This window comes from Salmo salar, chromosome ssa27, assembly GCF_905237065.1.
Source record: "Salmo salar chromosome ssa27, Ssal_v3.1, whole genome shotgun sequence".
In the NCBI taxonomy this organism is placed as follows: Eukaryota; Metazoa; Chordata; class Actinopteri; order Salmoniformes; family Salmonidae; genus Salmo; species Salmo salar.
Window position 1 is genome coordinate 12,296,454 of NC_059468.1, and position 18,230 is coordinate 12,314,683.

General features: G+C 44.1%; 1 protein-coding gene across 1 annotated transcript; it reads left to right on the forward strand.

Moving 5' to 3' along the window:
• The first annotated feature begins 480 nt into the window (after positions 1-480).
• LOC106588335 (pleckstrin homology domain-containing family O member 1-A) lies at positions 481-17,970 on the forward strand. Its single transcript, XM_014177212.2, has 6 exons — positions 481-1,358; positions 1,975-2,121; positions 11,448-11,588; positions 13,535-13,639; positions 14,352-14,453; positions 14,608-17,970. The coding sequence occupies exons 1-6, from the start codon at positions 1,332-1,334 to the stop codon at positions 15,940-15,942; spliced, it is 1,857 nt and encodes a 618-aa protein (XP_014032687.2). The 5' UTR covers positions 481-1,331; the 3' UTR covers positions 15,943-17,970.
• Positions 17,971-18,230: the final 260 nt, after the last annotated feature.

Consider the following 18,230-nt stretch of genomic DNA (forward strand, 5'->3'; position numbering starts at 1 on the left):
CCCCCCCCACCACCACCCCCAAATCAGATCATCTAATCCTCCGCAACAACAACATTGCCTGGGTTATGTTCATAAGGAATACAACAGAAAGTGTTTTCAATAGGAAATGGAAATGAACGTTTCATATTGCAGTCTCGCCCCGTTTAAGTAAATGTTTTTCCGTTTGCTGCCTAAGGAACAAGACGCTGTTCACCATAACACAGCAGCAACTCCACAGTCAGAGTGCATTCCCTGGAGATTGTGGGTGTGTGTGTTCTGAAATATCTGGAGATCAGGAAAAGGCTCAGAGTTGGTGCTCGGAGCAGCTTAATGCCGAATACTTACACAACACTGCTTTTTCTTATCGGAGGTCCAAAAATGCGGGGTTCAGTCATTTCAGTTTACTTAGAGGATAAGTAGATGGGAATATGACTACTAGGAAAGTTGCCCCAGGATGTCTCTAATTTACCATTAACCTCCATCTGAACCCAAGAGACATGAGTCTTAGGACAGGAGAATTTGCCCAATTTGTGTTTGTTTTCGAATGACCAAGGTAACTGTGCAGTCATATGTACAGCATTTGTCTCTTCTTACTTGTGGATCCTGTATATTGAGGAGAGGAGAGGGAATCGGCACAGCTGAAAATAGAGTTAAAACAATAGATGACAGAAAACCACGAGCCTACTGTCTAGGGTGCATGCAACAGTCATTTAAAGGTCTCCATCACGAGACAAAACGTCGTGGAAAGAATAGATTCTATTTCTATGGTGTTCTGCAAATACTCACCTCCCCCTCTGTAATATGATTTAAATTGAAATATTGTATGGATAAATCTAGTTGGCCAATACAAGAATGTATATAGGTCCTATTGAAAATCAATGGTCATTATCATAATGATATCAATTGTGGATTTTAGTTTATTGTTCCCATATGGGCAGGTTATGGATTTGAGTTTGATTACTCTCAACTGACCCTTGCTCTTCTATTTCCCAAACGTACTGTAAGAGCGCTTTGACTTCCTCGGTCTTGGTGACATCACGCCGACAGCGCAATAGATGGAGCTGTGGAGCGCTTTAATAACGGGAATGCCCTTTCAGCCCGCTTGTTTGAGATCAGTGTAGTCTACCTACCGAGGTGGAGGGACGATGCCACCGTCTCGTAATAACGGACAGTGCACGAACAGACCGCGTCATCGAAATTAAGAATATAAACCGTTATTGAAACAGATTGGGGAGAAAATAAAGGGAAAGACATTTTATGCAATTAAAAAAATTATCTTCTCCGAAAGAAAGGAAAATACTTAAAACTGTAGGAACTCCCTGGTTCACATCCACAAAAGTGATTTTGTCATTATGAAGAAGAGCAATTTAGCCAAACGGGTGAGATATAGCTTTTTTTTTTCAATTGTTGGGTGCAAGTTTTTGGCCATGCATCTTTGCAATAGGCTATACATTTTCTAGGGTATAACTGGCAATATGCTCGGAATCCGGCATTATGCGCGCTTTGACACGACAGCACACATTAACCGCTATATCACACACATTGTCTATATCACACATTTGATAGCCTACAATTCCTAAATAATGGTCGTTTGGCACCTCATGAGTTCCACATTCAATGTGTAGCCTATCAATTTCCTTGTGTGCCATTACACGGATTTCCTCAACATACGGATTCAATCATCCAGTGAAAAGTACAATGTGTTGTCAGATGTCCGTTGCGCTATATCGGTTGGTAGCTTTCAGATATTTTATTTGCCACACCCTGGATGTTATAAGACATGCACTTAAATTTTACGGACAGAAGAGCGCACCGTTATATTTTTTGGGGAAAAGACGCAAGGAGGCTCATAGTTGCCAGAGTGGACTTACTGAGGCTCAGATTGAAAAGTCATTTGCCTTTGAAAGAGCTCTTATTTTCTCTGTACTCTCGCGAACATCTTGTTACGTAAGCTAAACTAGGGTTTAACGGATTTATCCCACTTTTAACATGCAGGGTCCTCAAGATGTCAACCAGCTGTCATCGCAGCCAGACAAAGTAGGATGGATCCGCAAGTTCTGTGGCAAAGGGATTTTCAGGGAAATATGGAAAAACCGTTTCGTGATACTGAGAGGAGACCATCTGTACATCTCTGAGAAAGAGGTATGCACTTCTCTTTTACATCCACAGTGGAGGCTGCTGAGGGGAGGACGGCTCATAACAATGGCTGGAATGGAGCAAATGGAACGGCATCAAACCATGTGTTTGATGTATTTGATACCGTTCCACTGATTCCGCTCCAGCCATTACCACGAGCCCGTCCTCCCAGTTAAGGTGCCACCAACCTCCTGTGCTCCAATATTATGTGTAGGCCAGTGGAGGCTGCTGAGGAGAGGACGGCTCATAATAACGACTGGAATGGAGACAATGTAATGGCATCAAACACATCATATGTGGTTTCCATGTGGTTGATGTCATTCCATTGACTCCATTCCAGCCATTATTATGAGTCATCCTCTCCTCAGCAGCCTATAATTGTGTCTACAGTGGGCGCACCTGTACTTGAAATTGTTAAACGAACAACCTGGCTGCCTGTGTGTGTGTGTGTGTGTGTGTGTATGGCCTGGACTGCCGTAGACATTTCAGGTTTCCTTTGTTGCAGGCTCGCTCCCCTTGCTCAGTAGAGATGCTTTGTGTGTGTGTCTGTGTAGGTGTCTGTCTGTGCACCACACAGTTGAAAACCAATGAACCACAAATACCACACAGCCTGTATAAGATGCACCTTTTAGATGACAGCTTCGACAGCAAACATGGATTTGACTTTTTTGGCCTGTGGAAGGACATCTTGGGTTTCTCAAGTTTCTGAGTTGTGAGGAACTTGTTTTGTGAAATGCCTTTAATGTAAGCTACACCTGAGCTCTCAGCTCTTGGTCTGTTGTTTCCAGCTACACGTTTAACCAAGAGTCCCCTGGTTTTGAATAGACAGATGTTGTTAGAAGTCTGGAAGTCAAGGCCATGGAAAGGGGACAAAATCTAATTGAATTTCCTTGGCTGTTGAAAATAAATATGCTAAATTGTCAAATCTAAGCACAAATCACCATGCAAGCGCAAAAAAAACCAATGTGCTGAATTCAGATTACTTTCACTGATGCAAACGTTCCCACCTTCTGAGGTCAACAAAATGCCAACTGGACACAGGCGTCAATTCAACGTCTATTCCACGTTGGTTCAACATCATTTCATTGAAATGACATGGAAACAACGTGGATTCAACCAGTGTGTGCCTAGTGGGTACCACTATGGGCATCGGTGGCAGATGGTGACTCGGTATAATCGTTGGGCAGATTTAGAACACTGTCCATTACAATACAACAGGCTTTTGGCCATGGCATAGAAAGATAACTATTTTGTTTGACCAAAAGTAATGGCTTATGTCCAAGTGCTTTTATCACATGAAAGGTTCCAGTGAACAGCCTCATTATCAGTACAAGTTTTGGAGATCAAATGGCCTCGGTGTTAAACCTTGAGATGTAGCGAATTCACACCCTTTCGTTCTGCGGAAAGGCACTGAACCATCATATTTGGGGAGTAGCACTGGTATCTTTTTGTTGTTGATAATGACCGCACTATAGGGCATGGACAGAATCAGCCATCCATCTCTGTATTCTCTATTCTTTTCTGTCTTCTTTGTTTTTGAAGTCAGTTTCTGTTTGATATCACAGTTTCAATACCCCCCCCCTCCCCACCCTCCAGCAGTAATCATGGAGATAAACGCTACTGACAGCTGAGAGGGCACAGGTCTTTCTGAAAGTGGAATAATGCCCTTTAAATTATTCCTCTAAGGGATTCTCAGAACAGCGAATTAAAGTTCCACATAAGGGCCTGCATCTCTCTATTGGTCTAATGAAAGACAAACATTTAAAGATAATAACTCGTAGACATACACTTGGTTCAGTTCAGGTTCAGTTAAGGCTAACCTTGTTCGTAAAATGTATATCTGGTTCAGTTGTGGATGTAGGTGTCACGCTCGCTAATGAAACAAACAACCCAATGACAACATTGCAGGTTCACGTGACGATTCAGTCACATGCAATGCCTCTCTCGCCTTATCTTCAAGCCCCAAAGGCCAGACTGAGTTTTGAGTGCTCCGCTGTCCATTCCAGAACCCCGAACAAGACCGCGGACAAGGCTCCAGCAGGGTACCCACAGGCTTCCCTTGAAGGGAGAGAGCGGGACTGAGGGCTCCAGCTGCATGCAATGCCAGTTTCCCTGATCATTTTAGAACCAAGTTTTAAATTATTCTTTTTTTTTTTCTTCTGTGACCCTACTACCTTCCTGCCTGCGGGATGAGCAACAAACACGTGTCAGAATCTCATAAGACCACGGCTGACGCAGCTGCGCCTCACGCTGTGCCTGAGGATCCCCGAGCACCCAATGCCCCCACCCCTCCACCCTACCCTATACACACAGACACACAAACACACGCAGTTTCTGTGTAATGCCATCACCGTACCTCACCTGTGGTACAGGACGCATCAATTCAGTGTAGTTAAACGTTATCTCTCTTTTCTAATCTCTTTATCGTGTCTCACACATGCTCTCTAATTTCTTGGATGTTTTAGTTCTGTAATGTAATGCATCGCTGGCTCCTTTTACACTTAATACAATTCTATTTTTGATGAGGAGATATTTTTATATTAGGGTAATTGGTAAGTGGCATGCTAGCTATTTGCCAGGTGAAAGTAACCGCTCCCTCAGTGCTGTTTGACCTGTGTGTCCTGTGCTCCGCTGCAACTTCTTAACCACGATTAATGGTGGCGCATTATTCAAATGTGAACTTTGAAAAGACAAGCACGCTGTTCATGAAGTAGGCCAGAAGGCTAAGATGAACACTAAGGCTTTTGTATCTCTGACACTCAGCGTAACTACAGCTGTACGGCCTCTTGGGGCCCGGAATAATCTTTTCATTTTTCCTATAGAGTGCCCTCTTTGAGTTTGATTTAATGGCTTATCGACTTTGAGTGCTATCATTTTGTTAGCGAAGTTACAGCACAAATTACACTTTTGAACCATAATCACAGAATTAATTGCCTCAATAATTTCGATTAATCACAGATCAAGGACACTCATACTGTGAGTTCACTCCAGCATGTTATACTGCATTTCAAAGCAGGTCTGGTTTTGAATCAACATAATCAATCGTCCACAAAATATAGAACATTTGCGGGAGTATTTGCTTAAATGTGTTAAACACTTGCGTTAAAACGTGACCAGCGTTGTAGTTTAACTTTATCTGTAATTGATTGAATTGTGTCATGAGTGTGCAAGCTGGCCAATTGTCTGCTGCCTCATAAGATTAGCTACATAAGCTCGGGGAAGCACAGTAAGCAGGTATACTGTTCTATTACCTCGAAGCATCTTCACACAGGACACCGGTTCGATGTGTCAGACATTCTCATAAGAGGATTTGCAGCCGTGCAACTGGGACTCTGAGACGTTACCTGCTGGTGACATTACTCTGTACTTCCCCAGATTCAAACTTACTTAATCATTTGACCACTAATACAAACATGTTCTCTTGTAAATTTTTTGAAATGTTTGATTGTGGGGGTGATACTGTATTTAGAAGGAAGTTCACAGAGAGAACTAAGGCGTAAGCTGGGATGAACTCCTGCCGCAGGAGGACATATAGTCTGGAGGTCAGCAACTCTACCACGAGACCGACCAAGGCACAGAACACTTTATTTACACTACCGGTTAAAAGTTTTAGAACACCTACTCATTCAAGGGTTTTTCTTTATTTTTACTATTTTTTTTACACTGTAGAATAATAATGAAGACATCAAAACTATGAAATAACACATATGGAATCATGTAGTAACCAAAAAAGTGTTAAACAATTCTAAATATATTTTATATTTGAGATTCTTCAAACAGCCACCTGTTGCCTTGATGACAGCTTTGCACACGCTTGGCATTCTCTTAACCAGCTTCATGAGGTAGTCACCTGGAATGAATTTCAATTAACAGGTGTGCATTCTTAAAAGTTAATTTGTGGAATTTCTTTCCTTCTTAATGCATTTTAGCCAATCAGTTGTGTTGTGACAAGTTAGGAGTGATATACAGAAGATAGCCCTATTTGGTGAAAGACCAAGTCCACATTATGGCAAGAACAGCTCAAATAACCAAAGAGAAACGACAGTCCATCATTACTTTAAGACATGAGGTTCAGTCAATATGGAACATTTAAAAAACGTTGAAAGTTTCTTCAAGTGTAGTTGCAAAAACCATCAAGCGTTATGATGAAACTGGCTCTCATGAGGACTGCCGCAGGAATGGAAGACCTAGACTTACCTCTTGTGCAAAGGATAAGTTCATTAGAGTTACCAGCCTCAGAAATTTCAGCCCAAATAAATGCTTCACAGAGTTCAAGTAACAGACACATCTCAACATCAACTGTTCAGAGGAGACTGCGTGAATCAGGCCTTCATGGTCGAATTGCTGCAAAGAAACCACTACTAAAGGACACCAATAAGAAGCAGCGACTTGCTTGGGCCAAGAAACACGAGCAATGGACATTAGACCGGTGACAATTTGTCCTTTGGTCTGGAGTCCAAATTGGACATTTTTGGTTCCAACCGCCGTGTCTTTGTGAGATGTGGTGTGGGTGAACAGATGATCTCCACATGTGTAATTCCCACCGTAAAGCATGGAGGAGGAGGTGTTATGGTGTGGGGGTGCTTTGCTGGTGACACTGTCTGTGATTTATTTAGAATTCTTACCAGCATGGCTACCACGGTATTCTGCAGCAATGCGCCATCCCATCTGGTTTGGGCTTAGTGGGACTATCATTTGTTTTTCAGCAGGACAATGACCCAACACACCTCCAGGCTGTGTAAGGGCTATTTTACCAAGAAGGAGAGTGATTGAGTGTTGCATCAGATGACCTGGCCTCCACAATCCCCCAACCACAACCAAATTGAGATGGTTTGGGATGAGTTGGACAGCAAAGTGAAGGAAAAGCAGCCAACAAGTGCTCAGCATATGTGGGAACTCCTTCAAGACTGTTGGAAAAGCATTCCAGGTGAAGCTGGTTGAAAGAATGCCAAGTGTGTGCAAAGCTGTCATCAAGACAAAGGGTGGCTATTTGAAGAATCTCAAATATAAGATATATATATAGATTTGTTAAACACTTTTTTGGTTACTACATGATTCCATATGTGTTATTTCATAGTTTTGATGTCTTCACTATTATTCTACAATGTAGCAAATAGTAAAAATAAAGAAAAACCCTTGGATGAGTAGGTGTTATAAAACTTTTGACAGGTAGTGTATACTGAGTATACAAAACATTAGGAACACGACATGACATAGACTGACCAGGTGAATCCAGGTGAAAGCATTATCCCTTATTGATGTCACTTGTTAAATCCACTTCAATCAGTGTAGATGAAGGGGAAGAGACAGGATACAGAAGGATTTTTAAGCCTTGGGACAATTGAGACATGGATTGTGTATGTGTGCCATTCAGAGGGTCAATGGGCAAGACAAAATATTTAAGTGCTTTTGATTGGGGTATGGTAGTAGGTGCCAGGGCACACCGGTTTGTGTATGTCAATAACTGGGTTTTTCACGCTCAACAGTTTTCCGTGTGTATCAAGAATGGTCCACCACCCAAAGGACATCCAGCCAACTTGACACAACTGTGGGAAGCATTGGAGTCAACATGGGCCAGCATCCCTGTGGAACGCTTTCGACACCTTGTAGAGTCCATGCCCCAATGAATTGAGGCTGTTCTGAGGGCAAAAGGGAGTGCAACTCAATATTAGGAAAGTGTTTGTAATGTTTTGTACACTTAGTGTATTTTAAGACTATTGAATTTCATCACCTCCCTGTTACTTTGCAGTGTCAGGGGAAACTACTCAGAGAACAGCTCCAGTATTTTTGTGTTGAACATTTCAAGATATCATTAAAGGTTTCATCACCTCAAAGAGCCTGTTAACAGCGGTGTATTTTTCATATTATGCTCACTCAGCTACTGCTCAACGCAGGATTTGGAATAATTTTGATCATCTTCCCATAATAGGCTACAGAACCATAGCTCGTAGAGCCTCAATTGGCCACACAGACATGCTGCTATAAGAACGTGTATTACACAGCACAGGAACTGCATAGATGCGTGTGTTACAGAGAGGTCTGTTCGTCCATAGAAGGCTGCTGTTGTGTGCGAAGTGTACAGTAGCGTATGTTGTCCTAGTTGAGAATGAGATGTGTGTCTGTGTGCTGAGAGAGCAGGTTAAGGAGGTGCGTGTTCTCTGCTCCGACGATATCAACCCTGCGTATCGCTCTGTTCTTATCTTACAGCTGTGCTATTGGCTGTAGGTTACGTACATCATACACCTTTCATAAGAGCACTCTCTGTTCTCTTCTGTAGTCTTTGCACGTGCAGACAGAGAGATGCTCCTGTAGAATGCTCAAAGTGCTTCCACTCGAGCACTCAATCTATGATCTACGTGAATAATTGATGGGATTTCCATTTATGTTTATATACTGTATATATAGAGTTTTCATGGTTTTCAGTGGTGACTTGCACGGCATATGAAAGAGGACACTCAAACAAAACAGGATTTAGTGAGAGAGAGAGAGAGTGAGGGAAGCTTGTATTCATCGGATACCGTATGACCTAGGCCAAGGGGTACCTGAGGTAAGATTTTAGGCCATGCATTGAAGAAATGTGGTGACATAGTTGGACAAGTGTTTTGTAGTTGGTCGAGATCTTTGTGATTGACGTAGCTTACAGATACTGCAATGTGATTGGCTCAACATCTGTGACAGAAGGCGAATGTGTGACCAAGTTTAGTGGTTGACAGAGAATCCCTCTGACTGGGGGAGCTTAGCATGACATTGGACTAACACACCTCTGAAATTGGTCAAGGACCGGACAAGTGTTGTTACTGGTCCAACGGATCAATGTGATCAGTGGAGAACTGGGTTATTGGCGGAAACCCGTATGTAATTGGAAATAGTGCAAGATGACTGGTCGTCAAGCATATCATATGGTCAGTGTAACAAAGCTATATGATTGGTGCAGTGAGGCCGTGGTGGTTTAGATTTCCATACTTGTTACACTAGTTATTTCAGGAAAACCTACTGGCCAGTTCTGAGAATATTATATATATGTAGTATTACATTATAAATAAACCAGCCTCTTTCAACTCCCAAGCTCTAAACTGCATTACATTTTCTAGAGTGGTTGAAAAGATGCTTTTAATCCATTTCTCCTTTTAATTCCAACCTGGTTTATATAAAATCCTCTCGGGCTTGATTACAGGGTATTACAGGCATGTCCACCAGATTTTGGAGTGTGACCAAAGGGACATCGCCTTTCCATTCGCTCTAGGGTTTCCCCCTGCATTCTACTGTTGGATGGGCTGCCGCCGGCTTTCTGTATCTTTGCGTTTCAGGGCTGTATGTTACTGGGTTATTCTCAGTGGTTCAGTGCAGCATTTAACCCCCACTGACACCCCCGACTCTGCTTTTCCATATAGGGAGCAGGAGGGGGGCAGGAGGGCCACAGCAGGGGCGCAGGAGGGACGCAGGAGCGGTACAGGAGGGGAGCAGGAGGGGGGCAGGAGGGGAGGGAAATATTGATGGGAGGGTGGGGTTCCAGAATGGATCCTCAGGGCTTCTTTTGCCCCATATTAGAGTCTCTCTCTCTCTCTCTCTCACTCACACACACACACACACACACACACACACACACACACACACACACACACACACACACACACACACACACACACACACAGCTCAAGCTTCTCTTCTACATTTTAAATGCAGTTTGGGTGGCTAACGAAGAGGTAGCAGCATGCGGGCGGGACACAGTTTGGATCTATGTTTTGTCAGGAAGAAATTGGACTACCCTTTGATGTATGTATTGTGCTCATACAGTATACTGTATATCGCTAGGCATAATAGAGTTCCTCAATGAAATTAAAAGACACAAATGGCCAAATGTAGCCGTAACAAGTGCATTTCAGGCTGCTAGTGGTTTAATAGTGGTTGATACTAGGCTGCGACACGTTATATAATGATACAGTATGTGGTGGTTTCTTTGATCACAGAAGCTCTCAGTTGCTCCGTGTCTCGTTCGAACGTTGGCAGATTCCTCTGATGCAGGGCTCTGTTGCTGTGGAAAATCTCTATGCATCAAGATGAAAGTGGAACACCCCTGCCCCTTCCAAAAAAAATGCACTCACAATGACGTTCAACCTTATTTCTCTGCGTCTCCTTTAGTTCTCACAAGAGGCCTACACACAGGCTTGTACCCGTGTCAATAACCAACCCCCAACACCACCAAACACACACACACCTGCCTTGACCCCCATTGACCCCGTTGGTGTGTAGAGTCTAATGGGGCTCTCTGGGAGGTCCCACCACCCTTGAGGTTGTATGTAATCACCTGTCAGTCAGGCTCAGTGGAGGGGTCGATGTCTCTGCCCCAACGCTGTTGATTACAATTGATCTGTGTTTAAACAGACACTTTGCTGCGGGGCCACGAGACCGATAATGGGAGGCAGGGGAGCAACACAGGAACACCCGCTCCAAGACTACATTTTTCTACCAATTTGTCTGGCTATTGCTTTTTTGACGGTATTGGGAAGCAGGTTTTGAAAATAAACACATCTTTCAATGCTCTGTGTAAAAGTATGATCATAACATGGTGACATTATGATGTCAGGCCTGTAATGGATTTTTTTATATAGACATTTGGACTTAAAAAGATGTTTGTTACACCTACAGAGAGCTTCTATATATGCATTTAAGGCCTGATATTTCAGAACCTTTCATTTGAAACCTCAATAACATAATGGATGATACGAATGTGAGAAGTGGCTGATTTTTACCCAGGCACCGTGGTGTGTCTCTGTGCTGTTGAAAGCTGCTGGATAACAGAGAGTGGTAATTAAGCAATAAGGCATGGGGGGGTGTGGTATATGGCCAATATACCACAGCTAAGGGCTGTTCTTAGGCACGACGCATCACAGAAGTGCTTTATTGTTATTAAAAACTGGTTACCAACGTAGTTAGAGCAGTAAAAATAAATGTTTTGTCATACCCATGGTATACGATCTTATATACCACGGCTGTCAGCCAATCAGCATTCAGGGCTGGAACCACCCAGTTTATAATTAGTCTTTTCCCTTGGGTTAAACGCAAGATGACCTGGTGTGTGTGTGTGTGTGTGTGTGTGTGTGTGTGTGTGTGTGTGTGTGTGTGTGTGTGTGTGTGTGTGTGTGTGTGTGTGTGTGTGTGTGTGTGTGTGTGTGTGTGTGTGTGTGTGTGTGTGTGTGCATATGCGTGTTTTTGTGGTAGACAGATGCTTTAAGGTTCAAAACAAATTGACAAAGCTAATTTGCCAGTGCCATCTTGCACATCTGTATAGACCTGAGTTGTAACTACTTCCTGTTTTGTCTGTGTGTTTCCAGGTGAAGGATGAGAGGAAGGTCCAGGAGTTGTTTGACCTGGCTGACTACGAACGCTCTGAGGAGCTGCGCAAGGCCAAGAGTCGCAGTAAGAAGAACCACAGCAGGTTCACCCTGCTTCGCTGCAAGCAGCCTGGGAATATGGTGAGTCCTTCTGCCCAGGGAGAGTGAAGGAGTCAGGCAGGGAGGCTGCGCAGGGCCTGGGGAGCGTAGGCCTCAGTAAGAAGCCCTTACTGCAGGTGTCGATTTTAGCTGAAAATGCACTTGGAAGATTTATTTTGCTGAAAACTGAAACTTGAGGCAAGTTTATATCCTCAGACATAGTTTGGGGTTTTCTGTAAAGAGAGAGTATGATATATAGAGAACACATTCAAATCAAATCAATCAAATTGTATTTGTCACATGCTTCATAAACAACAGGTGTAGACTAACAGTGAAATGCTTACTTACGGGTCCTTTTCCAACAATGCAGAGTTAAAGATAACGGAGTGGCTACGGACACCGAGATTTTGTATCTCAATAGAGAGAAATAGTAATGGCGTCTTTTTGTAGGAACTATCTCTGCCGTGGTCCGTTGGACAAAGCCTATGGGGAAATTAATAGCGTTTTGGGATAAACGCCAAAAATAAGGACGTAAAGGCTTCATAATTCATAAAGGTCACGTTAACGTGACATATTATCTCATAGAAACAAAACGTTTAACGTATCTCCTAAGCCTGAGTTAACCTCAGACCTTGTTTTCTGCTGTGTTCACTCCGCTACCTACGGAGCTGCTGTGCTAACTGCTTCGCTGTCGGTCCCCCTCCTTGATGATCGCCCTTGTCCGGTAGCTGGTGTAGGCTACAAAACTTCACGTTGTACACAAAACTGGTCGCACTATTGTATTCCCTCAGTCGGCTATTAAGCATAAGCGCAATTACCTACAAATGTCATGTTGTGCACCAAACTCTTCAAACTACTGCATTTCATGCCTCAGTAAGCATAAGCGGGATTTCATGTTCTTTTTTGAGGGGAGTAGGCTACGTGTAGCTATTTACATGTTTTACACGAATACATTATCGACATGTACAAACTTTGTTGTCGGTATTGGTGTCAACTGTGCAGGCTGGTGGTGGTGGTGTAATGGTGTGGAGAATGTTTTCCTGGCACACTTTAGGTCCCTTGATACCAATTGAGCAACGTTTCCATGCCACGAAGAATTCAGGCAGTTCTGGAGTCTGACCCGGTACTAGATAGTTGTACCTAATAAATTGGCCACTGAGTGTATGTGGTGAAAGTGTGTGTGTGTGTTGGGGTGTCAGTGTGTGGTTAGAGTCCAGTGTGTGCGCAAAGTCCGTTCAAGAGAGGTGCAACACAAAATGTGTCTAGCTGGTGGCATTTCTTCAATTTTCTCTCTGGGAGATGATATGGTTGTGTTGCCACATTGGATTGAACATTAACACACCCCCACCGCAGGCCGGGATTGGCGGATTTCTCCAGAAAGACATAATCCACAGAATCCCATTACCGCTGAAGAGGCATTCTCTATAACGGCCAAATCCTATAGAGATTCCACCCACAGTTGTCACTTCTGACCCACTGCAGTTCCTTTCGATCTCGGCACCAGCTGCTCGTTCATTTTACTTCACTGCTCGCTGTCTTAGTGTGAGATTCTGTAACTACGTTTCAGGAATGGAAGAAGTGTGGGTTTGAGAGGAAGATTTTAATTATATACAAGAAGATGTAATTGCATTAATAAGGGCAGATGCTCAATGTACCTGTTTTTGTCAAGCTTTGCAGAGATTCTTCCTCCAGTTTACAGCTTAGACCCTGCTTTAGATAAGAACCATCTTTAACATTTAGTGAGGCGCAATCTCCTTTTCTTGGCGATTTAGGCAAAGCCGCCCCATTAAGCTTTCTGTCCCCCTTTCCATCTCTCACACACTGGCTACGTTCCCACTCTCCCTCCAGCCAATGCTTCCACTCATTTATTGCTTTTAAATCCACGATGAGAGTGTGCAAGTGCACACTTACTGTAGGAAGAAGGGCGAATATTGGGAGAATCCCTTTCTCTTCTTTCAACCACTCAATCGATTCTGTCCTTTCCTCAGGTGCCCAATCTTGTGTTTTTGGCCGTTAGCCCCGAGGAGAAGGAGTCGTGGGTCAATGCCCTCAATACAGCCATCATCAAAGCCAAGAACCGCATATTTGACGAGGTAGGTCAGTCACTCTTCTCCTCCCCTTCTCTGTCCCTATGTCGCCAGCTCTCACTTCTCCCCAGCTTTCTACAGCTTTCCTTACTTTTCTCTCTCATTAGCATGTCTCTCATGCAACATTTATGATTTCAAATGAAACCACCGACACTCAAAACGCCCCCACGGCCAGCCTTAAAAAGTTTCCAGACAAAATTTAGCCGTTGCAGTTGCTAAGCCCACTATGTAAAATTGGTGAATTTAGACAAAAGCGAAAGTAAGTGGCATCTCCCCAGGCGTGGATGAGAGATCAAAGTGTTTCCTCGCTGACTCATCCATCTCCGTCGGGAACAGTCCTCGTTAACACTCCGTCCCTGCCGACGCCCACCGGTTTTCCTCGTGCCTCTCCATCAAACAGTGTCTCCCTCCCCATCACACACTATAGGGTGAAAATCCATCTTCCGTATTTAGAGGTCGTCGAGAAGTGAGAATGAACTCTGCAGCCACCATAGTGTGAAGTGCACAGCAGCTTGAGTTCCAACACCCAACAATGGACTCCACTCTAATGCTCTCTACTGTTCTCTACATTACATCCTCAGCTCATGCTAAGGGGAAGCTACGTGTTGCTCCTATAACCTTATACTCTTTCATCCATTCCCAACTCTCCCTCCACAAATATACATTTCTGTTATTCTGAATGTAAAAAAAAAACATCGATTTCTGATTGTCTCCATAGGTCACAATTGAAGAGGACAGTGTCCTGGTGCACCCTACACGTGATCGTGCCAAGATTCCCCATGCACGGCGCTTGCCCACCCGGGGACACCTCATGGCTGTGGTGGGTGTTGCTACCTTGGCTAACACTGACATTTTAGTTCCAAGTCGATATTTTATTTGTGAAAGGCAAATAAGAAATTGTACTGTTTGTATTGCAAGGATTTATCCTGGTCTGTTTCATTGAATGCTAAACTCTCATTGAATGCTCTCCCTAGGCATCCACCTCTTCAGACGGAATGTTGACCCTTGACCTTGTCCACGAGGAAGATGATTCCACCCCAGATGATGAGGAAGAAGGCTTCTGGGAAAATAACTTCCGGGTTGACCTAGACAAACGGACCACAGGTCGTCAGCGTTCTGGCACAGATGTCTCCAAACTCTGTGTCACCATAAGGGACCCGAGGGTACCCAAGACGGGCAGCCTGCCTCGCGGGAGCGAGCTCTCCTGGGGCCGGGCGCACCATCTTGAGGCTCAATCCCACACCCCTCAACCAGGGAAGAGGTTCAGTGCCCAGGGTAGGAGCCGCTGCGCCTCCATGGACGAGGTCCTTTCCTCACGGCCAGTCAGAGGTGTCCTTCGCCCTCGCCCCACAGATGAACCTGTCCAGCCTGTTGGACAACTGCAGAGTCTTATCGCCCAGAAAATGCAGAGGGCTCAGGAACTGCTGGAAGAAATGCGATTGGAGGAACTGCAACATGCAAAGGGCATTGACTCGCCCTATCTGAAGAGCATTGACTCGCCCCGCTTGCACCATCTGAGAGGGTCTGAGTCTCCTCACTCCAGGGCCTCAGGCTCACCTCGCAGCAAGAATAGTGACTCCCCACATTTGAGGGTAAAAGACTCGCCTCGTTTGAAGGGGAAAGACTCACCTCGTATGAAGGGCAAGAAGTCCCGCTCAAAAGGTACAGACTCACCCCATTCAAAGAGTGATGACTCTCCTAATTTGAGGGGTAAGGACTCTCCCCGTCTCAGGGTTACTGACTCTCCCCGTCTCAGGGCTGCTGATTCTTCCCGTTTCATGGAAACACACTCGCCAAGTCTGAAGGGTTCTGACTCCCCACGTCTCAAGAACATTGGTTCACCCTTTTCAAAAAGTTTTGACTCATCTAGTCTGAAGGATTCTGTCTCGCCTCGCATCAAGGATACTGATTCTCCTGTTCTGAGGGGTAAGGACTCGCTAAATATAATTGGCAAGAATTCTCAGAGTCTGAAGAGTATCGGCTCAACTTGTCCGAAGGGTGCTGACTCGCCCCGTCTGAAGGGTGCTGACTCGCCCCGTCTGAAGGGTGCTGACTCGCCCCGTCTGAAGGGTCATGACTCGCTCCATAGTAAGAGTGCACACTCACTTATCAGTGACTGTGATTTGGAGAGTAGACGGGCGGAGGCGGAGCGTCTTCTGCAGGAAGCCGTCTCCTCCTGGCGTCAGGCTAAGGAGGTGCTGGAGGAGGTGAAGGAGCTGCAGACGCAGTCACTAAACCGCCGCTCTGAAAAGAAAACAACAGAGAGGCCCCCAACACCGCCACAGGACTACAGGCTGGAGGACCAGTGACTCTGTCGCCAACACAGCTGAAAAGCATGCTGGCTTCTCTCCAAACAAAGACAATAAGAAAGAGCACTAGGGGCATGGAGTACCTTCAGTACATTTTCTGTCACGTTTTTTTTTGTCATTACTTGCCAGTGTTGAAGCACAAAGCTTTTAGGGTTTACTGCTCATTTTACACTGTTCTATCTTGATCCTTGTTTCCATACCGTATAGTAGTCAAATTAAGCTGAGCAGGTAATGACAGAATTATTTTATTAGCACTGCTGTTTCCTTGCTGGTGTGAATAGGTTAGATGGACCTTGACCCCATAATATGATTCTGGGCATTCGTTTTTGTTCCCTTTGTCAAAGGCTCTGTGGTCCACTCTGTGGATGGAGGGATGGGCGTCTGGGCTGTAGGAGCAGAGCAGAGCTTAATCCTGGTTTGTGGATGGGGGGGGTGACTCAGACTGAGAGGCATAAATAGGGCTAGAGTGGGGGTGCCGTGCCTCGGTGACACTGACACCCCCAAGGAAAGTCATGCTGTTCATGTATTATCCGCCAGAGGTCGATTAGGTTTCATTGCAAAATGCTTTGTACTGTAAATATAAGCATAAAATGCTTTTTTATAATGGACAAATGGAATGAGAATGTTTGTGTGGAAACATTGTCTGAGGAGCATTATTTCAGTCTGAAATGCATATATGGAGAAGATGCCTGGGATTTCTCTCTTTCGGTAAACTTCAGTTATTGACAACTTGCAGTCAAGTCCAATGACCTTGAAACATCAAGATTTTCTCCAGTCAGAAACCTAGTATTGGTGTTGTTGGTCTTCTCAGAGAATACAAAGGCAATCTTTCTCTTACTGTGAGCACGTTATATCCTCTTTCCCTCTGTGCCCTAAACCGAGCAATACTATTCCAGGGACAGATTCAAGAGGCCCGTTAACATTATGCCATCAAACTGATTCATTTGACAAGTTGGATTCCTGACATGTATAGCTAAAACTCACAGACCACTTTTGATTGCAAGGATATCAAGTAACGAACTGCTTTGCTTAATTCAATGCACTTCTATTTTCAGGTCATGTAACATGGTCTCTTCCTTGTACCCTAGAATTCCTCTATTGTTTCGGTTAATTGGGGTTCTGTGGTCTACCGAAGCCTGCGTGCGAGTGATTCAGCGGAAGCGAGCAAGAGAACATGCTCATTAACTCTGATCAGCTTCTGAGGAGAAATGCTGTTATGGGATTATAATTGCAGGCGTCGTGTTGGGTCTCTGTAGTGTTTGTTGCACTTCTAATCAGGTGGGAAGATGATTTTAACAGTTCTTCTGTCTCTCTTCCAAAAGGGGCACAGGGTAATCTCACAACAAGAGGATCAATGATTTAATGAGAGAGAGAGAGAGAGAGAGAGAGAGAGAGAGAGAGAGAGAGAGAGAGAGAGAGAGAGAGAGAGATGATGATGACAGCTTCTGAAAGGTTTTCAAAGCACAAAGATGTTACATTTGGAGATTTGAAGATGGGTTAGTTGCACTGCACTATTTCATACCAAAATAGGGTGGGAATCAATGTTCTTAGTGTCATGTCCTGGTTTAGTCACATGGTCAGTATTTCCCACCGTGCCATTGGCTGACTGCCAAAATATGATTCATAGGTCACTGAGTTGATATTAACATGCACAGTGCATCTAGGACAGGACAAACATCGCTCCATTACACCAGGCTCACCTCACATACGGTTACAATCACTCATGTGTGATTGCGGTTTATCCGTTTATTTGATTATGTGTACGTGTGTGTCCCTTCAGCAGCAATTATATGGGTTTGGTGCACATGACAACATGCAATACAGTAGGCCTAATGTTGATAACGAAAGAGATCTCCACCACTGCTTTGTAATCTGAACTAAGCCAAAGACCAGTGTATAGCAACTCTACCAGAAAGAGGTGAAAAGTGGTTCAAATGTCTCAAGCAATCTGCATAAATAGATTTTATTTACAGCAATTGAGAAATTACTAATGTATGCATAAGTTAAAAATAAATAATTTACACCGAATTCCCTTTGTCTTTCCTCACTTTCCTTTTAACTACTGATTTGCGTCCCTAGGGGCAGAATTGCATTTTTATCATATTACCCATTAGGACTGAATTAAGTATTCAAATTGAATTATACATGATTACGAATGTGAAGCATGGCTCCATCTCTACTGCTGTGCATTCGCAACGAGGATTCAATTCATTTTGCAGCCCATCCATTTTGTGTTAGAGGAGTGTTACTCCATGTTCTTGCCAGTAGCCCTGTTTAAGCAGAGGGAT